Source organism: Atractosteus spatula, chromosome 18 (genome assembly GCF_055471065.1).
Source record: "Atractosteus spatula isolate fAtrSpa1 chromosome 18, fAtrSpa1.hap1, whole genome shotgun sequence".
NCBI classification, from domain to species: Eukaryota; Metazoa; Chordata; class Actinopteri; order Semionotiformes; family Lepisosteidae; genus Atractosteus; species Atractosteus spatula.
Window position 1 is genome coordinate 12,967,184 of NC_142723.1, and position 27,283 is coordinate 12,994,466.

The 27,283-nt window shown below is 45.5% G+C and overlaps 2 protein-coding genes and 1 pseudogene across 3 annotated transcripts; 2 read left to right on the top strand and 1 right to left on the bottom strand.

Moving 5' to 3' along the window:
* The first annotated feature begins 2,389 nt into the window (after positions 1–2,389).
* On the top strand, positions 2,390–3,236 carry LOC148818615 (myeloid-associated differentiation marker-like; annotated as a pseudogene).
* Positions 3,237–8,221: 4,985 nt separating this feature from the next.
* Positions 8,222–9,079, top strand: LOC148818616 (myeloid-associated differentiation marker-like protein 2). Its single transcript, XM_088936888.1, has one exon. The coding sequence runs from the start codon at positions 8,222–8,224 to the stop codon at positions 9,077–9,079; it is 858 nt and encodes a 285-aa protein (XP_088793014.1).
* Positions 9,080–13,135: 4,056 nt separating this feature from the next.
* Positions 13,136–27,017, bottom strand: LOC148818617 (putative protein MSS51 homolog, mitochondrial). 2 transcript variants are annotated; one of them, XM_088936927.1, is made up of 7 exons: positions 26,886–27,017; positions 25,641–25,828; positions 24,894–25,049; positions 19,278–19,402; positions 18,429–18,992; positions 14,757–14,850; positions 13,136–13,768 (listed from the first exon to the last, which is right to left on the bottom strand). In XM_088936927.1, the coding sequence occupies exons 2-7, from the start codon at positions 25,808–25,810 to the stop codon at positions 13,564–13,566; spliced, it is 1,314 nt and encodes a 437-aa protein (XP_088793053.1). In that variant the 5' UTR covers positions 25,811–25,828; positions 26,886–27,017; the 3' UTR covers positions 13,136–13,563. The 2 variants fall into 2 exon arrangements, with proteins under 2 accessions (XP_088793053.1, XP_088793054.1); XM_088936928.1 differs by lacking the exon at positions 26,886–27,017 and adding an exon at positions 26,404–26,498.
* Between the last annotated feature and the right edge of the window lie 266 nt (positions 27,018–27,283).

Consider the following 27,283-nt stretch of genomic DNA (forward strand, 5'->3'; position numbering starts at 1 on the left):
GTAGTGTCTCCTTGTTTGTGTCCCTTTGCTTCTGCAGGGTAGAATGAGAGCTTTGTTTTACCTTTCTGTTTTTGTTTGTCTATTTAAGTGAGATTCCTAACTCCTCCCTTTTCCGAAGAAATGATCTCCCCTTGTGACCTACCCAAAGCTCCGACAACAGCAAACATTTGAGCGATGTGCAGCTGTTTTTCAACAGGCAACCTTTTAAAACAGAGACCAGCTTCAGTTTTAAAATCAGCCTTTTCTCATTCTGAAATACTTTGCAGGTGGTAAGGAAGATCGCAGGTCAATGTCCAGCCTATTAATGTCAAAGGCCACAATAAATGGGCTACAGCAAAACACAAACTACAGAAAACTAACCATGTCCACAGCCTTCATAACACCAAGACACCCATTATTTTTTACTTTTTATAACTTCAAGCTGACCCTAACATTCTATGGTTAGGTGGGTAAAGGATCTGAGGTACAAACTCAATCGTTCCCCATTTACAGTACCTGGAGATGCCTCAGAGGAAGGTTAGAAACAAAGGATTTTAACCTGGATTTGAAGGTTTTGCAATGAACATTTCTTGGCAGTATTTACTTCGTTGGACACAGCTAGGACTCGGCTTTTTTGCTCGACTTGCTCTTAGTGACTCCAAGATAAAATGAATCGCCCTTTTAAATAGCTCACTTGCTCTTCAAATTGCTTTACCAGTCTATTAAAAAACATTCAAACTTCGCTGGACTCTGTAAGACACCTAATATCACTGTCACAAGGCATTTTGGGACGTCAGTGAGGCACATTATTCACCGCGTGGTGATTTTTGATTTTGTGTTGAATGTATGCTATCTGCTTCTTCACGTCTTGGGATCTAAAAGCAAAGGCAAGGAAACATTTTTTTATTGTTTTAAAATTTAGATCCAGTGACCTTTGCGTCAATGAGCTGACCATTTCTTGGTAGCTGTGTTCTTTTGACACACTCAGTTCTTTCTGAGAGGCACATTCTGTGGGCACAGTAACAGCACAACCTTAACTATACTTCCATTTCTATTTCCAGACAAAGAGTGCAACAATTAACAGAAACAATAAAAGAAGCTGTGCATTTTCAAGTAAGAATAGTACAAAACACTTGTTTGCTGTCACCGCGGTTTAGAATCAATTTTAAATGCAAAAAAAAAAAGACACACAATCAAATAACAGCTCAAGGATGAGGAAGGGCTGTCAGAAATCCTTAAACTGAAAGTGATTTCACGAATTCCTTTGGCATTCCGTTTCATGCAAATTCAAACATATCTCAAGTTTCTTTGTTCCAAACTAATCTCTCACACGCGAACCTATTTTCCCCCCACACCTACACTTTCCCATGAAGAAAACACCTCAAATGACTAATCAACCGGGGACCAATTGAGGCAGCACACATTTTAAATCCGGCCTAGTAATGAGTTTTCTACGAAAATATTTGGAATGTAGTCCCCTTTTTGAAATTATTTAGATTTCACTCCATGACCAGGAAAGTGTGGACCACATTTATGGGCAATGATTGCATCCTGAAAAGCTGAGTGCAATGCTTGATGTTTTATAATATGAGTGGAGAGGTACTATAGCCAACAGGTACTGTGCTGTGCAATCAGAATGGATCCCAGGGTGTGACTTCTCTGTGGAAGACAGACAAAATCTATTTGGACTCACATTGTGTGATGAAGGTGTAATGGAAAGTTACTGAGAAAAGTTGTTTTATCCTAAAAATGTTGTTTACGGACAGAGCTGTGCTGCAGAAGCAGCTGGATACTCAGAACAAAGTGTGAGAGCACCCCAACTCGTCAAGGGTGCAGGATGTTTTAATAACGTTTATCTCTGCTGCTTGAAGAAGGCAGTATGAGAAACTATTAGAATAACTGTGCTTTTTGCTTAAAAGCAAAAACCTATAAGTAATGGAAAATGACTGCTTTGCCCGTCCTTGAAGTGTTGCATCAGCTTAAAAAAGATATAAAACAAGGGCTCTCCCTGCTTGCTTTTGAATCAGCTTTCAATTTTCTGCACAGACGGGTGATGGCTTTTTCCCATATTGCAATATGAATAAAGACCTTACTGAGTGGATGAGAATACCTCTCCTGGCTCGTCTTCGATAACATTCCACGACAAATGCTAATCTGGAACCAGCACACTCATGAATACTTCAATACAATGAAAACCTTTAGGCAGGATAATGCATGACACCTGTTCCACAAAACCACATTCAGCAGGAGCACTGTTCTTCTGCAACAGAGTGTGGAAGCACACAAATTGGGACTGCCTAGGAGAGCAAGGACAGCCAAAACTCCTCTCTCTTTGCGTCTACTCCAGAGTGAGGTCTAAAGGGCTGTGCACTAAGGATCAGAGTTTGAATGCTGACGTTTAAGGAGAAGCATGAAGCCAGATATAAAAATAACTCTAACGTTCTTGAGTCTGATACAGCCGAAGGGGATAATGCGTCAAGTTGAGATCGTGCTCTGCGTCGTGGCGTTCGGCATCGTGGGACATGGGGGTCCCACATTCCACTCGTACTGGAACTGGTGCATGTTCACTTGGTTCTTCTGTGCCCTCATGACGCTGGTGATCGTGATTATTGAGATGCTCGGGCTTCACCTGCTCCTGAGGCTTTGCATGAACTGGGATGACTTCACCACAGGCATGGCCATGCTCTCCTCCCTCATGGTCTTCTCAGCCTCCATCATCTATCCAGTCTTCTACGCTTGCAAAAGCTGTATCCTAGCAATTGTGGCCACGGCAGTGTCCTTCCTGTGCTTCGTTGTCTACACGATCGAGGCTGTGCTGGCCAAACACAGTGGAGGTGGTGGCTACCTCTCTACTGTGCCGGGGTTCCTGAAGGTCCTGGAAGCATTTGTAGCCTGCATCATTTTCATCTCCCTCACTGGCTACTTTGGAAAGTTGGGCATGGAGTGGTGCGTAGTTGTCTACGCAGTCTGCTTCCCCATTACTGTCGTCATCATTGTCCTGAATGTCTTACCGATCCTCAAACTTCTGCCCTTCCCCTTTGACAAAGTTATGGCCGGTTTCCACGTGCTGGCAGTGCTCCTGTACCTCTCAGCAGCCATCCTCTGGCCCTACTACAGCTTACGAAAGAACCCTCGCCCAGCTGACTGCCAGAACTGTGTGGGACAACCTGCTGGTGGTGACGGTCATGACCTATGTCAACTTGACCCTCTACATTGTGGACCTGATTTACTCCATGTGTGGGTTTTTGATTCGTTAGTGCTGCTCAATATGGGGCACGTCCAGTCTTTTACAGCCAACCTGTCTGCCTGCCTCTGTGTTTTTGTTTGCTTGCGATTCAGTGTCCTGACATTTGTACCGGTTTAGAGTGTTCAACAAGGCTTTTTCATTTCTGGGGAAGGCATGATGCTCTTCACCCATCAGCATGAGCCCGACAGGGAAAGGAATTGGGAAAACAGCAACCCGGATGGCAGGACGGGTCTTCTGTTGTCAGCTTCCCCAGCTTGTAAGCGAGGTATGATTATTTTGTGTTAAGTTAGATGATAGGCAGTTGGTGTCTGAGCTCAAAAGGCCAACTGTGACCTCTTCGTAAACCCCTGTGCTGTAAAAACCTACACCCTCGTGCAGATACACTGCTGTGCAAAAGTTTCTGACGTTTTGCTTTGCTTTCCACCTCTCAGTTAACGTCTTTCCTTCCTTCTTGTCACGCTGTGGTAATCTTCTACCGAGACTTTGTAAATAGACGGTGCTATAACCTGTCAGGCAGAAAATAGGCTTTTAGTTTTAGAGGTGCGCAGAGAGGTGCCGATGACGTTAATGAGGAAAAACACCTGACAATTAAGCCAATAAAGTTTGTTTGACAAATGTGATGGATTAGCTGCTACAACAGTTCATGTATTCAAGGTGAAGTAAAGACTGCTAAAAGACAAGCTTGGTTTCTTCTAAAAAAAACCCCAGGGCTGTATGAAGAACAAACTTGTTGTAAAATAGAAAACACTTGAAATTACTGGTGCTTATAACATAAAAACACTGTAATTCCTGATTGTGACTTAGAGAGCTACGATGTCTGTGGAGCAGGGTACACATCCCTCAGAATTGCAGTTTATTCACAACACGGAGTTTGATTTAAATACGATCTTGCCGGTTTTGAAAACCCCAATCTTACGCAGATCCAAGCGTAGTTCTGTAGATCATTTCTTCACCACAAAAGCTTGGAAACAGGTGACACTGTGAGAAGATATTAGAAGAAATAAAATCTTTACTTCTGAGGTTGATCCATCATTCTGATGCTAGGTGAAATAAGACGTTTGCTTATCTACAAACTAATGACACATCATGACCACCTGTTGCTTTCACCTGGGCTAGATTTCATTTGTGTTCCCAAGAGTCTCATGCTTTGGTTAGTTGTTTAAAGCTCAATTAATTTCTCCTTCATCTGCAACCGACAAGATGAGTCCCTGTTTTTTCTGCTTCTATGTGGAAATAAACAGACCTCAAACCAATTGCTATGTGTTTCTGGTTTTTCATTTGTTGTGTATCTCCAGTAGTCAGTATACTTCCAATGAGTCTTTAATATTGTACAATCACCATTTTTCTTATGGCTGTTAAACTATTTGTGAGCCAAGGGACACTGGCTGAAAATAAAATCCAATAACCGCGCATTGTTCAGCTTTAACAATTAATTTTGGGGGAGACTACAGTATGTCCGGCATTCCCATGTTACACCTCAAATTTAATTTACTGTTAAATCAATCATACCTTCCAAAATCCTTCCTCCCAGTCACCACCCTTCGATCCCCAAGCTTAAAAACAGCTGACTGACTGGGATCTTAGGAGATCTTGGACTGCGTTCACGTAGTCACGACTTTCATTTCAGTCATGGACCAGTTGATCATTCTCGAATGGGCGGCCGGAAGAACTCTGTGTTGCTCTATTTGGAATGTCGCTGTAATCAAACTGCACAGGACTCCAGCAGCAGCCTCCATCAAATGAATAAAGACACCCCCCTCAATGAGGCCTTTCTGTTTCTAGTAGTTCAGGTGGGGAGCTGCGTCAGCATGCGCAGGCTGCAAAGGAACAAGTAATGGGTTTATTCCATGCTGAAAAAAAGAAAAAAGAAAACCTGAAGAAGTCTCCATGGCTGAAACATTGTGTTTTCTTTCTTCTTTTTTTCAGCGTGGAATAAACCTATTACTTGTTCCTTTTCTGTTTCTAGCTGTGCTGAGAAACCATGAAAAAATGAATGCACACTGGATAACCACATATGCAGGTTTCATTTACATAATGGTGACCCGTGTCATGTAAGAGTCACTCTCTGAATGCTAATGATTAGGAAAAATTTTTTCAAGCCACCACACAGCATAGTACACTCACTGTAATTCTGTTCAGGTTGCGCAGGTAAAGCGAGATTCAGGGTTCAGTCTGTTTTGAAGACGAAGGTACTCTGTGCATGTCAAAAATGTTGCTTTAAACATGGCTGAACAGGTATCAGATAAAACAACAGGTGTCCTTTCTTGCAGACAAGTGCTGCAAACTCCCACCGAAATACTCTTATCTTGCCAGGCTCTTAGTGGAGACCAGATGCTTCTCCATTTTAAGGCTGGTTTAGCGCAAACAGAAACTATTACAACTCACCGAACAAAAATAAAACAAGGTGCTAATCTCCAACAAAGTTCTTGTAATGCTTCAGCTACTGCTGTAAAAAAAAAAAAAAACTCATGCGTTTTTATCTTTAGAAAAGCAAAGAAAGAGTTTTGCATGGGTATGGCTGCCGAAAAGCAAATGAGCTACCCAAAGCCTCCAATTTCAATCATTTGAAACTGGCTTTTGTGTAATTTCTTGTCAATCATATGGCCTGAAATTGTACGAAATGTGATATCAAACCAGGTTTGGGAAACCAAATCCGGGTTTCCAATTTCTCCTGCCTTTTCTCTTTTGTGATCTGGTGTGAAAGTATGAAACACCTTACTTTACCATGGATGTAAAAGAGAATTTAACCTGTTTGGCTTTAACATAATGTATGTTAAAGTTAGTTAGTTACAGTAGTTAGTTATAGATAGCACTTTGAATGGATTATTCATTTTGCAGTTCATTGTTTCAAATTAAGTCACAATTTCCTTTCCTTTCCTTTCTCTCCCTTGTTTGTACCATATTGTTTTGAGTTGTCTCGTAATTGTTTTAGATTTTGCACGGTTTAACTCTTTATGGCCTTAATTCCTAAGTAAGAAGTACAATTCACTACTGGCTCTTTGGGAGATGAACGCTGGCCAGTGTCCATCTTTATTCTGCAGTCTTATGTCATTGCTCACTGAAAATCTTCCTTTCCTCCTGAAGCCCAGATATAGAGCTGATAGACATTTTCTGCTGGAAGGATTTTTGAGTAATGACAGGGTTAAAGAGCTTAGGAAGCAGGGTATAGAGAGTGAGAGAAGTCACTGGAGTTCAGAAGGTCTTGTAAAACATCTGCAGGTTTTTAATACTGTATCTAAGACAGGAGTTTTAGGTGTGGATCTGGAGAGATACACGAGAGTTCTGTTTTTTCATTGCTAATGAGCCCTCAATTGAACTATGTTATCTTTTGCCTTTGTTTGACACCTAGAATTACTCTGTTAAATTAATCATTAATTGCTTAATTAGGTCAGGCTGTGAAGATGACTTCGATAATTTAGGATTAATGGTTACAATAGAATGGGAATGAAAAAGCTAATGTTGCTCCCCTCTCTTTCACAGTGTCGGAGTATGGATTTGATCTAGAGCACCCCTGTCCTCAAAGAACCCCTGTCCAGCAAACCTGATTGATCAACCTGAATCTATTGATTGGGAATTGGGAATGCTTGCAAGTAATCAGTGAAGGAACTAATTTGTTCTAATAAGGGAACTGCACTCCTTGAGGGCTGAACAGTTTCAGATTTTTTGCTCCAGATTTCTACATGGATAGATGTAACACATCAACAACTTGATGTACAGTATCATAATTGAATAGTTCCCAGGTAAGAGTTACTTATAAAACCTGCTGGAGTTTGTACTCTAGGTACCAGAACCCTTACATACAGACAGTGAAGTAGAAAAACAAACTAGTTTTTGTCCTTTTTTCAAAATCAAAGCAGTGGTTTTTGTAAAGGAGATTGGACCATCAGCTATTAAGTGACCTTGTGACCTAAAAACAAGCGATCAAGGTTGTATCGGCATGGCCTGTTTTTATCTCTGACTGAAGCGCCTTGTTTTTCCAATAATCGACCGTAAAAGACCTTAAGAAAAAAATCTCATGTCTAATTTAAAATAATTATGTTAATGGCTTAATGGACTAATCAGGTTGGACCAAAAACCAGAAGACTTTAGGCCCTCCAGGATTTGAGTTTGACAATTCGGAGTCAATGAATGTTTTTTCCCCTCGGCACTCACTGAATTTTTATGACACCTTTCAAGGTCAGGTTTACCAGCACCTTTAATTTTGCCTTGTTAGTGGGAAATCCCTTTACCCACACCCAGTTCCCCCTAACCGCTTACTTTAAAAGGCACAGGCAACACTGTTCTTTGATGCTTGCACCCAACTTTTTTTTTTTACCGAAAGCGTAAACGTGCCGCACAGAAGACACCATCTTGGTTCAGTCGGAGAAACAATAAATCAATCGCTGAGAAGAAAGCACAGCTTACTTTCTCATCTTACGTACTAGGCCTCCTCTTCTAAGAGCTGATCTGCATTTTGATCGTGGAATTTCCCCACTTGTTAGACAAGCCTGATCTTAGTTGTACTTCTGAGAGCGCCCTATCAATCGAGAACATACGGTTTCTGTTGCGCTAATGATCATAAAAAGGAAATGGATAGCTATTCAAATACACGGGCGCTTGGTAAACTGTGATATCATCCTATCTGTGGGGGGAGTTTAGTCCAGCTCTATACTTTATTCACGTGGTGAATATAACTAACCAGTGTACTCTTGTAAAAGACTCATAGTTCATCGTGCTTTTACTGGGATAGGGACTGGAAGAAGCATCTGCTCAGCAGCAGAAGCCACCTGGGGTTCTGCCCTCCCAAAACAGCCAGCGACTGCTCAGGAATGAAGCTACTGTAACCATGAGCACAATGCCAAAGAACCACATTTAGGGATTTCTTTCACTGCTTCACAGTTAGGCTGTTACACACAGCACGTTCAGCTGGGGGGCAGCTCTGTTTTCTTCCAAAAGAGGCGTTCAACTTGCTTGAATTCTTGCCAGAGTCCGGGGTGGGCGCAACGCCGACAAAAAATGAAGTTCAAGTGGAAACTCCTGAGAAAAGCCAAGGGCATCCTGCTGCTGCTGGAAATCATCCTCAGCCTGCTGGCCTTCAGCCTGGCTGCATCGAGGGGCTTTTATTTCCACCCATACGAGGCCTGGTGTATGTTTGTCTGGGTCTTCTGCTTCCTCCTCATGCTGGCGATCTTGGTGCTACAGGTCACCCTGATCTATCTCTTCTTACCCATCAAATGGAAGGACTTCACCACCGCCATGGCCATGCTCTGCACCCTGATGGTCCTGTCGGCCTCCGTCATCTACAGCGTCCTCTACGTCTGCTGGAACTGCATCACCGCGGTGGCGGTCGCCATCGTGTCCTTCCTGTGCTTCCTCGTCTACGCCGTGGACACGGTGATCGTCAAACGCAAGCGGAAGCTCAAAAGCAAGAGCGGCTACCTCTCCAACCTGCCGGGCTTCCTCGGGGTGCTGGAATCTTTCGTGGCCTGCATCCTCTTCACCTCCGTGGGCAGCTACTTCACGGCCAACGTGCACTATTTCATCCACCCGGCGCTGAAGTGGTGCGTGTTCGTGTACGCCATCTGCTTCCCCGTCACCGTGCTGATCATCGTCCTGAACATCTCCCCGCTCGTTCGGCTGCTGTGCTTCGCGTTCGACAAGGCGGCCGTGATCTTCCACGTGCTGGCCGTGCTCCTCTACGCCTCGGCCGCCGTCCTCTGGCCCCTCTACGGCTTCAGGAACCACCCCCAGCCCTCCGAGTGCCTGCATTGCTCTTGGGACGACTTGGTGGTCGTCACTGTCATGACCGTCTTCAACCTGATATTCTATCTTCTGGACCTGTATTACTGCTTTAAAGCTTTCATGCATCGCTAGCTCCGGAGACCTCTCCGTGCTCAGCTTTCCTGTTTCCTCCTTTACTCCTTCCTCTAAATCCTGTCCTAGCGTTACTGACTCCGTTAGTCTCCGTGCTACGCCTTTGTCTGCATAGAGTCTTGGATTGCCCACAGGGGTCTTGTCTGGCTCTACTTCCTCCTGCTTAAGGTGGCACCCGATTCCATGCAATTCGATTTCTAGAGGAATACTGATTTTGGTGGTGGTGTTTGTATCGGTAGAAAAGATTGAGAAATAAAACTCAACCAAAAAAACTTCATCCATAGCAGTCCAGCTTTCTAATTGAATTCAAGCTCTATAATGATCTTCCTATTAATTCACACCGGTGAGGGTGATGCTTCCTGTTAACAGCTCTCTGTGCTTATTCCCACTACATGTTTCAGGGCATTTGTGACCGATTTTGCTGGAAGGCTTCGGAAAAACGTGCATGAGCCAATTTATAATGCAGCACCCTGAAAAGCTGAGGCGGACAGCTCTGAATTTGTTTCTATTTCTCTTCTTGTTCAGTGCCAGAACGACAGACAAAAACAAGGGAGATGTACAATAACAATAATATAATTGGGGGTTCCATCTGTTAAAAAAAAAAAAAACCTCTTCATTTGTTGCCTCCTCAGTCCTGAATTCTCTCTGGTATTTGTCACTTTACCTGGCTTTTTTTTAGTTAGAATTCCATTTAAACGCCCTTCTGAAAGGGTGGTGTGCCCAGTCATGCTATACTTACAACTTGTCCCTGCTTGTACAGCTATTAGTTTGTCTTCTTTTTCTTGAAGGATCTCAGGAATTATGATCCAAAAATCTGGATGGATAACTTGATACATAGTTCAAGTAGGGAGCTGCGTCCGCATGCGTAGGCCGCAACGTTTAAGGTCTTTTCCATGCTGAAAAGAGTAGAAAGGAAACACAACATGTCAAGAAGGTGTCACACCCAAAGAAGGCTCCACAGTTGTGTTTCCTTTTTTCTCTTTTCGGCACGGAATAAACCTTTAACTTGTTATAGTTACAGGTTATAGTGATACAGGGTTGTGTACTGTTTTTAAGGGCAAGACTACAGGCATTGCAGAGAGGTTCAAAATGTTATATTTCCCTTCAAGTTTGCGCAAACCTGCACGAACAACAAGAAACAGTGTCTGAAATCAGTACGTCCGTTTGAATCGGCAACAGGAGAGGACAGAAGGAAACAGGAGCTTCACCTGCTCGGGCAAAACAGGTCAGAACTCAGGTGAAAAGAAAGAGCAACAGACAATCTGTCACCTCTGAAACACAAGAGGGCGAAGAGGGCACTTGCGAAATAAGATTCGGAAAAAAAATAAATCAGCATAAATTATGTTAGTATAAACGTCACTAAATTCAGCTCCCGACCATAACCGTCACCTCACGAATTCCCATCAGTCCCAATCCTGACCATAGCATCGACCCTCTCCCCAACACACTCCAACAAAGCCAGGGTGCAGATCTATCGGACTGTTTAAAAAGAAACCTTCCAGCAGAATGAATTCATCATGCGCATTTAAGCAGGTGAGGACAGGAGCAATTGGCTTCTGGTTACACACAGAAGGACAGCTGGAACTGGAAATTGCCCTGGAACACTGGGAGTTAGATGTTAAAATATTCATCCATCTCAGACAAAACCTAACAGGCACTGTTACCGTATACAATAATTTTTTTTACAAATTTTGGGTAATTCTTCTACATAAATTAAAGGGAGTGCTGATTAACCAGAGGTTAAAAACTTCATTTTTCCTTTCTGCTTTTTTACAATGGGGACTAATCTATCGTTTTCTTGAAGATATATAAAATCAGGATCAACCCCTGTGTTTGCTATTTTAATGCTCTCTGTAAATTAATGTGCTTGGTGAAAAGAATGCTTTCTAACACTAGGAAATGTAATTATTTAGTACAGAAACCGTTTCGTATTCTTCCTGTCTAAGGCTGCAACGAAAATCGCCAGGGTTTCGCGCTGTTTCAAGGCTTTAAAACACATTAAAATGACACACTTCTACGGTATGTTTATTTTATCTAGTCGAACATATTCAGAACTTGAAACGCCACAGGAAAACAGCGTGGTCTGCTTTTTGCAATTTTGTTTATTACGCAACCTGCGTGTTAATTTGAAGTAAAAATGCAATGATGCACACTCTGGACACTTTGCTGCATCACCTCCTGTTTCAGAGGAAGTGTAGTAAAATGGGTGAGGTTCCCTCAAGTGAACCTATCTGCTCCTCTTTCCTCTTTCCTTCCAGCCTTTGGCTCCTGCCTCCTCTGCAAAAAGGGTGACTTTCAGTTTTGTGCAGCTTATTTTGTGCTCATTCCAAGCCTATACTTCACTTGATTCAGATGACTTTTGGGGAGTCAATCTTCATAAATTAAAGACGGAATGCTGATAACTAGAGGTGAAAAACTAGATTTTTCCTTTCTGCATTTTTACAGCGAGGAAGAGCTGACTAATCCATTATTTTCTTAAAGATGTACAGAATCAGGATCAAGCCCTGATGGTAGAAAACTCTGCATTTGATCGTGTGAACTTTCCTGGCAAATTGTGTGAGGATGGGGGAATGATTTGATGTCCTGATAAACGTCCCCCGGCCAGTGAAACGTAAAGGAGCTAGTGTTTTAATACAGGCCAGGAGACAAGCTTTATGAAAATTGGCTGGTCTGCCGGCATACGATACAGACCCCACACACATGCCCTGTAACAAACGTCACTCTATGAGCTGCTGTTAACCGTTCTCTGCTCAATCAGCTCTTTCAAGAAGGGCGCATTGAAAATGAGTTGGGAGAAGAAAATGAGATTCAAATGTTCAAAGTGATAAACCGCTTTCTCTATAGCAGGGGTCTGATAACAGAGTTGGCCTGTTAACACCAGGAAAAAAAAAGGGTGAGATCCCTGTTTAGGCTGTCAAAGAGGCTTATGTTTCTTCTGTTGAAAGTGGCAAATGTTGTGCTACTAGTGTGTAATTGTTCAAGGGTGTAGTGTTTTCTGCAGCACACACTTGTTAAATCACCTTCTAACACTACATAAGCCACACTGACACCCTAAACAACAGTACCTTTAACTAGTTAAGACCATGATGAAGTTTACAAATAAGAGAAGGGCATTCAGCCCATCTGGCTGACTAGATTGCTTGATCTGAGGTTCTTATTCGACCATGTATTTGAAGAGAGCCCGTATACAGCAGCAGCTTCAACAATGTGGTAATGCGTGTTCCAGAAGTGTCGCCTGTCCCCACCGGGCTTAGTTCGGACTCATGTTTCACTCGCTGGGTGCGTTGGAGGAATTTGAATCAGATCCCCTCGTAGACGTCCCCGTCACGGGTCAAATAATTCATTAGACATCTTACGCACGAAAGATGTTCAAAAAGACGTATTGTTGTTGTTACTAAGTAACAGACAATAACGAGCAGAATGTATTAGAAAATACTGTTAGAAATGCAGGAAGACAATACAGATAAGTCTGTGACTACTTGTCTGTGCATATTGTTACAGTCCCTAGAAGTGGCTATTGATGTCTTGATGAATTTAGATACAACGGTTAACACTTGGCTAGGGTAAACATCTGAAGTTCTCCGGAGGTTCAAAGCATGAAAGAAACTCTGGTGTTTATGTCGTTGTGCTGGGTGTGAGACACTTTTAAAAGGAGTTGGCTGGCTTACCTTGGTTTAATTAAGTTCTGGGTAAACGATTATTGAAAAATGAAAAGTGTCATCAGCAGGAAACCAGCCAAAAATGGCAGACAGACAGAGGGCAGAGAGGAAAGGAAAGAAGGAGCAGAAAGACGAAAAATGCGTGTGCCAGGCCAGAGGTCGTCCTTGACCAGGTTGTCTGTACAAAACAGAGTTAAGTATTTGAACCTTGTTAAGAGAGCGTGCCATGCTGTTGTTTTTAGGACACTCTGATAGAGAGTTTCCTGTGTAGAGAATCCCTAGGTTAAAAACAGCCTCTCCTGGTTAAGGAATTTTTGGAAACAGGAAGATACGCTCCCATTCATTTTGTAGCGCCCAGGTTTACGGAGAAAGAGGTTTAATTGTAGGTTGTACTCTGTTGGTTTAGAAGGCAGTTTTATTTAATTTTGGACTTTCCAGTTGTTAGAGAGGATTTAAATACTTGGTAGCAGTTTTCTGGTGGGTCAGGATTTAAACCTCTGGGAAACCCTGTATGTAAGTATGTACTTTAAATAACAAAACTTGTTGTATGTATATGTAGGGGGTTGTTTAGTGTGTATTATCATTATTAATAAATATTTGTTTAACTCAGTGTGTCTGACTTACTCCTGTTTTCACCAAAGCTGTGACAGAGAACAAAGAACTTTTTTGCACCTTTACAATTTGGGGGTTCTGATTATTTGTTTTAATCATTGACTAATCCACTCTATTCCTTATTTTCATAAGCCCTATTTGTAACTATATGTAGTATACGTGCCACAAAATGTTAGACCCCGAGCAAGTAAAAAGAAAAGTCTACATTCTCGTTTAGCCCTCCTCTTCCTGCTGGATTTCAAACCCTTCCAGCGGCCCGTGGAAGCTGACGTAGTGAGAGTTGCAGTAGACGGGGGGCTTGTTCGGGCTGGACTGCACTTGCTCAGGCTTCAGGGACGCAAAGGGGTTGACGCCGCATTTTACAATCTGCACCTCCAGCTCGGTCAGTATCTGGAGAGAATACTTCAGCTCCTGCTCGCTGTGGACAAAACAGAACCACAGGGTCACGTTCCTGACACCTGACTGGCTAGAACAATCGACACCCTTCCGTTGACTTACGAACACCGGCGTCTGAGTTTTTCACTATGACAAAGTGTGCATTTTCCTTTCAGGTTTTCTCGGGTTTAATGAGATTTTTGCTACAGTGAAGACGCCAACCTCGTGGCCTGACCCCCCCACAGTTCCTCAGAGCGTCTCCACTTTTATCATTTTTGCAGACTTGATTTATCTGGTTAACTCAGGGTGTTCGAATTGTACTAGAGGAAAAAGGGAAATTATTCTAAACAAGCAAAAGCGTTCTTCCTTTAATGACTCAGTGCTCTGTTAGAGTAAAAACAAGTAACACCAGGTGATTTTCAAGACCTTGGGAACGGTGTGGAAGGTTTCACGTGTAAACTAAAGGGAATTTGGTTTCGAGTTTATGAGTTTTCATCTTAGTTTTTGGAGGAAGGAATTATATTCTTAAATCAGGGCATAGGTATAATGTAATCTTTCTGTAACTAATAACTGGGCCTACTCTGTTCCTGAATTTCCATACATGCAGCACACATAAAGCATATGAAACAGTTCTATGTGCTCAATGTGCAGCAGATATGCGTTCCATTCTTAATTAACTAAACTGACAATCCATGCAGTAGGAACTCGTACATCTTTCAAAGAGCAGCCGAACTCTCCAATAGACTGAAATGGCGTATAAGCACAGGCCAAAGGAACATGGATGGTCTGAGCGATGCATTTACATCAGCATCTTGTATCATGGTCTCGAACTGGGAGAGCGACAGAACTGAGAACAGTGACAGATTACAAAGAAGGGAAGGTCTATCAGTGAACCTAGCTCAGTTTGTGTCTACCACACAGCTGTTCTCCGAAGGCTGTCTGGCCTGGGGCAAATACATTTGTGAACTTCTAGATCTTCGCCCAGAGATGTGAATTCTGTTTGTGATCCTAAGGAACCCTGAAGATCTTACTTGTACATAGTGAAGAGGGAGGGGATCCTGTAGTCTCGGAGGAGGAGGAGGGTGGGGAGCCATCCTTCAGTCAGGCCCTGTGCGGCGTGGAAACCTGAAATTTCCCAGATACACATCAGCGCGACGCCATCTGCTATAGAAGCAACAGAGCCCGCGACCACTTCAGGAAATAATCCATCTTTTTCTGGAAACACGTAACCCTAAGTGTTAAGCCTTTTTCTGACTCTAGTATTGCCAGTAGGCTTTAAGTGTTCTGGGTTGTAACCTCTCCACACTGCTCCCGAGCACACCTGTCTCTGCTAATCAGCACAGTGCTGGGAGATGTTGGCAGTAGGAGCAGCTCTTTCAGCATCTGCTCTTACCACCTGTTTTGATGGAGCCGGGGGGTGTGAAGAAATGAAGGGAGAGGTCAGCAGTCAAAACAAATTGACAGAAAAAGACCGGTGTGACGATGGTTTCTCTCTTAGCGCTTGTGAAGTTATTGACTGTAAAACACATCAAAGGCAAGGATGCAGAAAATGGCATTCTCAACTGGCTACTGCTTGTAGCCAAGTGCGAGGGAAACGGCGTGGAGTGGGACTGTAGGTGTTTCACATGGTGTAACTGAGTGACTGCACATTTTGGTGATTTTGTGTGGAGAGCCAGAGGCTGTATAGTCAAATGCTGTGCAATCTCCAATAGCAAAAAGACAAATGTCCCATTCCATATTTATGAAGGACAACTAGGTGAACCTGTTTTTATCAGCACAAGTCCATTCAGATATTACTGACTCCTTATTTGCATAGTATTGAAACATGCTGAATTATTACTCTTACTTGCCTGGAACTATTTTATAAGCAGGCTTCAAAACTTTGTTTTTCTTTTCTTGAAATTAAGTCTCATCTTGTTTAAGGTAAGAGCCTAAAAAAGGGTTACACGTGCAATAAGAAAATCGCAATGTTGGGGAGGCTTAGATTACTAAGAGTCTTCTGGTCCCCTTTCTGTACGCTGGTTTTGAGATTCCCAGCAAGGCAGAGCGCATCCGGCTTCTCCAGAGCTCAAGCGAAGAAACCAAGAATCTGATCCCGGGAGAAACACATCCGCTTTTGATGAAGATTGCCCATTTTCAGAGGCCTGAGGCAAAGATAACCTTTATAAGATCATTCGGGGGGAAAAAAGTATTTTTTCTAAGATAAAAAAACAACCACCAAAACCTTACAAACAGAAATATTGGAATGTTTCTTTGTTAATACTGGAATCAACGAAGAGCAATAGAGCAATTTCACAGCACTGTGGTGAGAAGGTGATCTAGTTGCATCGAAGTATCTTCACTGCAGTGAAAAGTTTGTTTTCTTTCTTAAAGAAAGAAAAAATGCAAAATGAGAGAGATGTGGATGCGGCTCCTTATAGACTCCGAATCACATCAGCAAACAAATTCAGCTCTTTAAGCTTCAGTTGAGGGCTGAGGGTGTCAGGAGGAGGTGAGGAACGAGAAGGACAGCCGGAGGGGAGTGTCTCTTCCTCGTCTTCACAGCAGCGTTCTGCGGAAGAGTAGCCCCCCCCCCCCTCCTCTTGCAATCGCAGTCCGTGCCCCCGAATGTCTCGGATCTCGGCGTGAGCTGACCTCCTGCAGTCAATCCACAGGCCCCAATAAGCTGGTGACAAGTCTCCGGCTGCCAGCCCGTCATGCGCTATGATGGGGGCCGGGGCGCTGCTCCTACATTTATCTCTCTCCAGTCACGAGGTGGAGACAGAGGTAGGGGGAAGGATCTGGCGAGATAGGAATGGGAGAGATCTGTGCTTCTGCAGTCTGTTCACCAACAGGCTAGGGAAACTCGGAATCGGGATCGGCTGCGCTGTTTGAAGCCCCACTACAATCTGCCCTTATTAGGTTCGGCACCAGGGCTACAGTATCGAAACGACAGACAGTAGGCATCCAAAGACAAAAGTGAGGGCTGGGAGGAGATTTTTAGGAGCTTTGTTTCAGTAGAAGTGTGTATGGGGTAGAGGTCTGCTACCCGACGGGGCCCGACAAAGTATTTCGGGTTTCGGGCCGGGTTCGGGTCGGTTTTTCACGTACAACTTCGGGCTCGGGGCCGGTATCGGGTTCGGTTTCGAACAGGTGAAAATGAATGATTATTATTTGGTGTTTTACATGTATTAGCAGAAATTCGGAACACTCCTTTTTTCCCCCCCCACCAGCTCGCTCGCATTGTAAAACCGCGCCGGCAAGAATCCGTCTCCGGGTGTGCTTGCGTGTGGCTACGCGCTCGGAGAGGACAAGAGAGTGACCGATTCCGAGTTTGGGGTCGGGTTCGGGTTTCAAATTTTGGCGGTACCGTTCAGGCTCGGTCGGGTCGGGTCTCAAGGTCTGGGGTGCGGGCTGGGTGCGGGCTTCAATTTCATGCAGACCTCTAGTATGGGGAGAGCAGAGCACGCATGAAGGTTGTTGTAGTACAGCAGTGACATGATGGTAAATCACATCACTTTATTAGCCCTGTACAATTTCTTGCAGTAGGAATTTGTCTTTTCGCATACCCCAGCTTACTCCCATGAGACACACAGACAGGGAGAGAAGCTGGGGGTCAGAGCGCAGGGTCTGCCATTTATACGGCACCCCTGGAGCTCAGGGGCCCAACGGAGTAGGATTCCTTTGCCGGCCGCGGGATTTGAACTGGCAACCTTCCAGTCACTGGCGCAGATCCACAGAGCCACCACTCCATGTGTAGGACAGCCCATACAGAGGTACGGTATAGCGTGAAGCAGATTTGGGGAATGCATGGTTTCCGCGTGGGGACAGCAGGGAGAAGCAGCAGAAACAAGCTGACAATTCGCCACCCTGAAACTCTTACAGAGGAACACGTGGGTGCTACTTGGCAACATTTGGCTTTACCTAGTTGAAAAGGAATTAAAAGCTCTCGTTTATCAGGGGAAAATAAACAGAGGGCATCGTGTCTCCATCCTGACATGTGCAGTGCCCCTGGGGGCCCTGAGAATGCAGGGCAGGGAAGTGATAACTGGCATTGATTTTTTTCACCCTCTTAATACCTCTTTCATTTGTTAGCGCCGGCTGCGGTCCTCAGGGAGGTCGGAGCTAGTGACAGACCCTAGCTGAACAAGCTCTGGCACTATGTGGAGAGCTATGCAAGGCAGGCGGGCAGGCGAGCGAGGGCTGACCCTCCAGTTGTTGCCGTCGTGAATCACCCAGACGCTGAATAAAAGTCCGGAGGGCTGCACTCTCTCCTTCAATGAATTACAACCTGAAAAGTGAGCTGAGGGGAGCCGGCGAAACTGCTGCCTCTGCTTTTCTTAAAGAAAACGGGCGGCTTCGGCTCGAATGTGACTGCCGAGCGATATCTTCAAGAGCGTGTTGGCCGGGGCCCCAAAACACTTCGGTCAAGACACAACTGTTGTGACTCGCTGTAACTTTTTAGGTAAGGTTCACTTTTTTTTTTTTTGCTGGAAACCGGGACGCTAGCTCGTGCTAGTTCCAGTTTTAGCCAGCTGGTCCTGGAAGCAGGCAAGGAGGCAGACGGCAATAGGAAGCGTCAAACAGGGATTTATGGGATTGAAGAAACCCTAGATGACCAGTGATGAGGACCCCTGTTTGAGCTAAAGAACATACAAGACCCAAGTCACCTCAGGCTCTGTGGAACCTCCACCATAGCAGCCAAATCTCCGATTCCTCCTTACCTGGGTGGAAGCCGACAACCAAATCGGGCCTCGCGGCCTCCTTCTGCTCCACAAGTTCTTCCCAGAACTGGTGGTAGAGGCCCTTGTAGGCGCTGATGTAGACCTTCCCCCGGGGCCCGAGAGCCCGCAGGGGAGGCCTCAGCACGGGCCCGTCCACCACCTCGGGCCCCACCATCACCACCTCCAGCCCCTGGTGCCCGGGGAACATGCGGCTCAGCTCGTCCAAGTCCGTCGTCCGGGCCCCCAGGGTCTCGCTGTGGGAGGCCCCCACCAGGTGCACGGTCAGCGCCCGGGAACCGGGGTCCAGCCCGAACAGCCGCAGCCCCAGGCCCAGGGCGAGCGGTCGGGACAGAAACTCGCTGGCCACCCTCTTCACCGACTCCCGCAGCTCCGCGTCCCCAGGTCGCGGCTTGCCCGCGTTGTCCCACAGGAGGCCCATGTGGCGGCAGGCCAGGATGGCAGCCAGGCGGGGTCCCAGATCCCCTTGCATGAAGAACCAGTCCTCCCAGCCGCCCACCTCCGCCACCGGCCTGGGCCACTGCACGCTGGGGAAAGGGATGTCTCCTGTTGAGAGAGGGGAAATGGAGTCAGGCTGCCTCTGACTGGGCCCCGAGGTGCACCAATAAAGCCGATTTTAAAGGTCTTCAGATCGATTCAGCCAAATCTGCCAGTCAGGGGTTGTGGTCGCACTGTGGAAGAATAGGCCTTATTGCTATTTCTCTTGGTTTCGTGTATTTTTCTCGTGGTCCAGCATGCTTAATGCCAACATGAAACGCGGCTGCATTAGTCGGTGAGACCGATCCAACACGACCAGACATTCCTGAACACTAACACTGGTTCCGCGCTCACCTGTGAACACGAGCCACTCCACCAGCCGGTCGATGGCCACCAGTCTGAGCTGCTGGCAGAACTTCTTGTGCTCTGGCCAGTTCTCCCGCTGGCACTCTTTGCTGCAGTAGTACACATTCTGGCACCTGAGAGAGAAAGAGTTCAAGCGTGATAGAGCACTGAAGAGATAGCACTACTCGGAACTCAGGAAACACGAACGCAGGAGCTCTGCAGGGCATTTGGCTACTTGTCTGAGTTGAGGACTGAGAACTGGAGGCACTTATTTACACAGAGAACTGTGGGAGTCTGGAGGAAGCTAGCCAGGCATGTTGCTGAAGCTGATACTCTGGCTTCCTTAAATAATTGATGCCTGAGAGCAATCAGCTCAGAGATTATGAAGCCTATTTCATTGTGCCAGTTGGCAATTCCAAATCCGAACACGAATCCCATATTTACTAGGACGCTTGCAAATGAGAATCGATAAGGATTTGGGATCCATAAAGTACTGGACATGAGGCGTGGCCCCATTTATTTGATCAATATTCTTTTATCGGAGTCCTTCGAGATTCACGATGAATGATAACAGGAGAAACTGGTTAATCCCGAAGGACCGATAACAGTACACCAGGGCTGTACAGAAAGCATGCCTGCACACATGCTGCATAAATAGGAACCAGTAAAGGCTTACTCCACACTGAAAAGAGAAGAAAGGAAAAACAACGTTTCGGCTGTGAAGCTAGGTTACTAGGGCGCTGCCTCAATAGATACATAACCACTGACCAAATTAAACTGACCAAACTTTTTTATTTTTGGATGGATGTAATGCTTTTTAGGTTGTATTTCACAGATACGGATTAACAACACATCGACTTGGTAAGAAGCAAAAAGCAGTTAAAAGCCATAGAACCATCACAGGTCTATCACCTCAAATCCACACATTAAGGGTAACCTTAATACTCGATTTTACTACCGCGTGTCATCGTAAAAGGCGCTGGTGTGACTTTTCCTCAGTGCCCTGCTGACGCTATGGGAATTCCACTGCTCTCAGGGGCTGCTGGTGCCATAAAACCTGACCTTGCTTCGGAATTTCTGGCCCCCTGTGCCAACAACTGAGCTGGACACAGCGTTCGTTCGCGCGAGCCAGGAAGGACTGCAGCAGCACGGAGCCGACCAGCCATCACCCGAGGGATTGAATTAGCAGCTCTCAGCAGCCGCCTGTTAATTCACGCCACAGTGACGAGAGCCCCAATCCTCACTGTCTGCGTGAGACAAGGAGCCACTTTCCTGACTAAGAAGACAAAACTGGTGCTGGGTCAGAGCTGCAGCATAGCGAATGCAGAGCGGGTACTGGAGTGAAATTTAACACAACAGGATCTGCACTGAGCCTCTCCAGCAATCCGGGACCAAATCAGATTCCTGTAGGGGGGGGGGGGGGGGTTGTAAAAGGATGCTCACGTACATCTAGAGTTAAACATGAGGTTGGGAGGAGATCCAGAAGTAAACCTGAGAAAAGGACTTCAGAAGCTTTGCTGCCACCCTAGCATTCAGAAGCAATTGTGGGGTAGAGATTCAAGCACACGCTGACACCTGTAGGTAATCTGAACGCATTACAAGTGTCTCCCGTGAGAGGCAGAGGCAGCTGTGCTGTCTGGGCTGGCACAAGGGTCTGATGCACCGAAGGTCGGGAATGAGAGACTGATGCTCTGTGCTTGAGGTGGCACTGACAGCTCCTCTCCTGCCTGTCTGCACTTCAGCACCAGGAAAAAAAAAAACAGACCCTGTCCTGAGTCAAACAGCTTCCCAGCTTCACCTAGTCTCCTCTTTCACATGCTCTAAACCCTGATCCTGGAGGAGCACAGTGTCTTCAGCTGAAATATTAATCAGAGGCTCATTGATGTCAGTTTCCTATTTGAGGTTCAGTCGTACACTTGCTCGCAGCTTTTAAAAAGACCCAACGACAAATTCCCTTTGAATCAATCCTGGACCAGCTTCTGAGTTTCCGGACTCCCTTTCGGGGGCCTAAAATTCCCACAGTCGGAAGATCTCCGGAAGGACAAACCGCTCAATGTGGGCGTGCCGGATACAGCGTCATTCAGTTCATTATCAACTGATCGATTCTAAAGAGTCAAAATTAACGACGAGCTCGTAAAGGAGAGGCCGTGGGAAGTTCTGTGTGCTAAAATTGTTATAATAATAATAATAATAATAAAAAACTGTATTTTATATAGCGCCTTTAAAGGTGGCTTCTCAAAGCGCTTTACAGAATCCACGTTTTCATCCACGTTTTTATGTCAGAGATGCAATTAGATAGAATTGAGACAGCCACATCAGTGTCAGGTTTGGTATGGATGTATATTTGAGTATCATCAGCATAGAAATGATAGCTGAGGCCATGTGATCTTAAAAGCTGACCAAGTGGAAACATGTAGATGCTGAAGGGCAAGGGACTCAGTGTTGAGCCCTGGGGAACATCAGACTTAAGACCTATGTCAGACCTAAGAGAGACAAAGTGACAGGGATCAGTGAGGTAAGACTTGAACCATATGAGAGCAGTGTCAGAAACTCCAAACACAGTCTCACAACGAGAAAGTAAGATGTCATGGTCAACAGTGTCAAAAGCAGCACTGAGATCAAGAAGGATGAGTATAGAAAGAGAACCAGAATCAGAAGCTATTAGGAGATCGTTGGTGACTTTGACCAGGGCAGTTTCTGTGCTGTGAAGCTGACGGAAGCCAGATTGGAGGGGTTCGAAAAGGTTGTTTGTCATGAGGTGGTTATGTAACTGAAGTGTGACAGTCCGTTCTAGAATTTTTGCAAGAAAGGGTAAGTTGGAGATGGGGCGAAAGTTGTTAAGATTGTCGAGAGCCATGTTAGGCTTTTTTGGAACGGGGGGTAATGGCAGCAGTTTTGAGGACCGTTGGAGCCAGAGCTCATGGATTCATGTATAATATTGAGGACAATGGGACAGAGAGAAAAGAAACAGGACTGGAATAAAGTGGTGGGAATGGGATCTAAAATAGATGTGGTGGGTTTCATGTGTGTAACTAGTTTATTGAGGGATGCAGAGTCAAGAAGAGAGAAGCTGGAGAGAAGGGAACCAGAGAAGTTGGATGAGGAGGGAGGAGGTATGGAAATGATATGCGTAGCGGAGAGAATGTGATGCCGGATGCCGGATCAAATTGTAACATGGCCCCCAATTTGAAGCCGCTTCTGACACTCAAGATGGACCAGCAAAGACGTAGCGAAATAAAATCTAAACAAGCAAGCCGATCAATGAAGTCAGCGATTTGTCCTGGAGATTCAGAGCTCGGATGGACTGAAAACCAACAGGCAGTGCTCCTCCAGCAGCCAGGACTGGAGACCTCTGCTTTAAGAAGTTAAACACCGGTAAAAATGACTGGTAAAAAACTCCAATCGCTGTAGGCATTTATACTGATATTATGCATTGTGCAAATACAACCTCTGTATTGTCTTGATTCAATAGTTTGGAAATTATTTACCTGAGCTCCCACTCAGCTCTGTGTGTTGAAACTTCAGGACAAACAAGATGTTATATTTCTACTGGGGATTTATAGAGATAATAAATAAGGTAAAAATTCTTCTTTGCCACTACTGTCATCAGGGCTCACAGACATGAAAACAGACAGGAAAACAAAAACACAACATCAGGAAAATTGCAGACACATTCAAAGATAAAAGCACCCAAGGAAACAAAGCATTCAGATGAAAGCTGCAGGGTGCTCTGTTACATTTCGAAAACATCAAGTAATAAGCAGCCCTGTGACTAACTAGACCCATGCGGAGCCATTCTTTCCAAACAGATTACAAAGTTAAAAATACCACACCGTCCCTTTAAGTTGAGAAGTGAAGAAAGAAATTCCTCGGCGCTGCTATGCTGTCTTGTTCTCGGTTTGGTCCGTGTTAAAAATGTATAACTAATAAAAACTGGTTAAAACAAAAGGATAACACAGTATTGAACCTTAGGATTTCAGAGCTATGTCTCATGGAGAGCAAGCTGGGGTATGCAAAAAGACAAATTCCTAATACAAGAAATTGTATATGGCCAATAAAGTAATCTTATCTTGTCTAAAGCAGTTCTGCATGGCATAATATTAAATATCGTAGTAAAACTGCTTTTAAACTAGCTTTGCACTAAGGATGAATCATTGTGAACAAATAAGAAGTAATTAAAAATGTTTTTTTTTTGTACAGAGGAACTGCAATCCAAATGATATAAGATGTCATCTACAGAACAAACCTCCCATAGAAGAGGAATACATACAGTACTGTAGAGACCCCACCCTTCGTGAAATGAGAGTTTTGAGTGAACAGACTTCAAGAAAAATTGAATATATGTCTAGTTAAAAAAAAAGAATTGGGTTAATGGTTTGATTGACCATTCAGGTTGAGACAAAACCCCAAAGACACTCAGTGGCAAAACAGGAATTGTGTTTCAGACCTGTGATGCAAACTGAAATGTAAAGTCCTTCCAAATTATACTACAAAGTAAAAAAACCCACACAGCCCTTGCAAGCTGATGAGTGGAGACATGACCTCCCTAATTCCATTGTTTCCACTGTGCTGGCCAGGGATTTTAGAGAGTAGTGTTCTGGGATTTGGAAAACTGCCTTTATATAAGCCATGAATCCATAGACTATGTGTTAGGAAGATCACTGTGATCTTTGGCGAAGTGTAACTATCTCAGACCAAAGCCAAACTGTTTAACAGCCTCCAGGAAATGGGCAAGTTAATGGTTGTTTAGATTTTCGAGAATGGGACGACACACACACACACACAGAGTCGGATAAAGTGATTCGTTCCTGGTTGGTGTCCGTTGCCACTGCAAAGCCTTTTCTCTGCAGAGGGATTGCAGCAACAAAGCCGGCAGCTGTGAGGGCTGACACGTTTTAGGGGTGCTGGCAGGGTTTAAGATGTGTGCAGATCAAAGCAGCCTCACACAGACAGCCACACAGCCTTCATTAAAACCCAGCTCCTGAATGCAGCTGCTCAGTCTTCAGCAGGGGTGAGCGGACCCAGGTTTGCCTGCAGTTGCTGGAATAAATTGCCTAATGAATTGTGCGCAGGGCAAGAACATAAAAGTGTCACATAGCACGAGTGCTAAGCTCGTACTGGAAGGTCAACGTTCACAGAGGTATGACATTTGCTCCTATAACTTGCAGGGTTGTATCAATAACAACGCAATGGGAATGGCGTCGTCCAGTTTAAAGGAGAATTCTTCATTGTTGGAGACAGCTCGTCTTTCTGTCACTAGCTGCGCGATTCTGGAGCTTCCCAGGTTGTTGACCCCTGGGAAGAATGAATAACCAGACCAAAACAAACGTTTTCCAGGAGGGAGGCCTGGTATGAAGCACACATAACATAACAAAGGTGACAAACGAGGGGAGATGTTTTCAGTCCGCCCTGCTCTTTCTGGGTGCTGCGAGCTCACTGGAGCCAGTCGTGTCTGGAAAGTTGACAGAAAGGCAGGTGGTTGGGCGTTCAGGCGTCAAGGAAGCAGAGGTCTTCTCCTCCTGACCCTCTCCACTCTGGCTCTCCTGATCCCCCGAACGGAAGGGCACAGCCTCAGTGTCCGCCCCTGTTCAGTGCTGCAGTGTCTCCCCCTCCGCCCCCACTCACCTCTTGCAGCGCCTCAGAGCCTGGCTGGCCGTCAGGTGGGCCGGCAGCTTCCTGCAGGCCGCGCAGAACTTGAACGTGTCCTCCATCCTCTGGAACATCTCCCTGTGGGAGCGGAATCCAAAGTTGGCCCCCACGGGCTTGCCCTCCAGCGCGGCCCTGTGGAGGAGAGGGAAATCGGCCCAGGAGGAAAACGCATCACAGGTTGGCAATCGACTCGGGTTCGAAGCCCACCCTGCCAGGCCCTTCTGATCCGGTCCTAATCAGGTGTGCCGACACCACCAGGAAGATCAAGATAACCTTTCACAAGAATGCCATGACCTTTCAATTCCATGCTTAAAATCTAAATTGAGCATCCTTAATATGGTTTTCCTCACATTTTTGGGCAGAGCGGCACTGTGGCACTATGGCTATGGATCTGCGCCTGTGGCTGGAAGGTTGCCGGTTTGTATCCCGCGGCCGGCAGAGGAATCCTACTCCATTGGGCCCCTGAGCAAGCCCCTTAACCCCAGCTGCTCCAAGGGGCGCCGTATAAATGGCTGACCCTGCGCTCTGACCCCAAGCTTCTCTCCCTGTCTGTGTGTCTCATGGAGAGCAAGCTGGGGTCTGCGAAAAGACAAATTCCTACTGCAAGAAATTGTATATGGCCAATAAAGTGATCTTATATCTTGTTTGGTTTTGATGGCTACCTTTTAATTTGAATTTTGGTTTAATTGACAATTGACGATGCACACGCTCGGTCTCCTGTACCTGTAGTCCTCAAAGCCTCTCATGTTGAGCTTGTTCAGGATGACCCGAGACAGGCCTGGGACGTTGGCATCCATGGAGAAGAAGCCCAGGCGGTCAGTGTAGACGCTGTCTGGGATCGGGATGCCGAACCCAGGCTCGACTGGGCTGACATCAGCAGGACTATGGGCCATTCTCAGCACCAAACCACGCTGTAGGAGCAAACCAGAGGAAGAGGCAGTTTCACGAAGTGCTTGGTGTGTGATCATTAAGATATATTGCTCAAAGGAGCACAGACCACGTTTGCAGTTGAATTTTTTTTTTCCCGAAAAGAGATTTCACTCCCATCGCAAAAGAAACAGGTACAAATTCAGAAAACTATTTTGACTGCACGGCAAACAAAATAGGATCCATCTGCATATCCTCAGATATCTGAGGTCAGTCCCATTTATGACAGGCAGGGCTGGGGTCAGAATTCTTTGACATGCTTTCTAAGGCTGTCTACTGGGAAACAGAAGCCACAAGACCTTCCAAATAGTTGCACTATAGGGTACAGCAAATCAGGGCTTGGAGCCCAATTGGTAAGGCATTTGTCACAAGCTATCCAACTTTTTTTCCACTAGATCCACGGTACATTTTTCACATGACAATAAAACTGAAACATTTAAAGTCAAAAGGGGTCTCCTCCCACGTTTCGCCTGCTCTGAATGCCCGATTCATGATTGCACCCCAAGAACACAACAAGATTGAATTATTTCAAAGTCACGGAGGCGGTCAAGTTCTTAACTGTAACTTGGAAGGTTCGGGCAATGCGTCCAGCTTTCAAAAGAAGAGGAAATCTGGAGTTGGACAGCCACGAAAATCGCAAGACTCCCAGGGCTGTAGAGATCCCAGACCGATTACCGAGAGTCGAGCTTCGGGCAGCTGGGCTTAGAATCTCCCTGCGCGTTCAGCTTTGGAAAGGAAGGATCCAGCAGCACGACTGACTTCACTCCCACAAAAAACAGTCCTTTTATGGACCGCTGGAGCACTCTCCCCATGTAAAAACTCAAAGCCCTCAAACACAAGACTGCGGGGGGCTGTGGAACAGCTTGACCTACCCTCCGGCACCTTTATCACACTCCCGCAGCTAAAGCACCAAGGGAACACACCGAGGATAGCGTCGGCACCCCACCAAGAGCACATCAGAAGGATGTCCATAGGCTGGAAGTCTCTCGGATTTTTTTTTAAGGAACCACCAACTATAGATTTTAAAAAGCTGCCACCTACCTGTCCGGTTCTGTAGTGGGAATGCTGAGTTGTCAGTGTCGGAGAAAGTGCTGCTTGTGGGGCAGGGCACTGTAGAGGTGAGTGACGGCTCTCTGGGCTGAATTTACAATCCCCTGCACGAAGCCAAAGAGTTCCTCCAGTAATTCCCTTTCTGTTCTATTAATACCCAGATGCTCCCTCCTCCACCCTTTCCTGAAGGTTAGGGATTCCAGATGGCTGAGGTGTGACAGACACTTCTGGGAATAGATGGGGGTCTTTCTGTGCTACCGTACATCTCCGTTTCCTCACCACCTGTGGATCTCCTGAGTGAGAAGCGCCCCCTCTAGTGGGCACACTCTGCAATTACACCCGTGCGGCCAAGAAGCTCACAGCTCACGGAGGGAGGAAATAATTGGGCG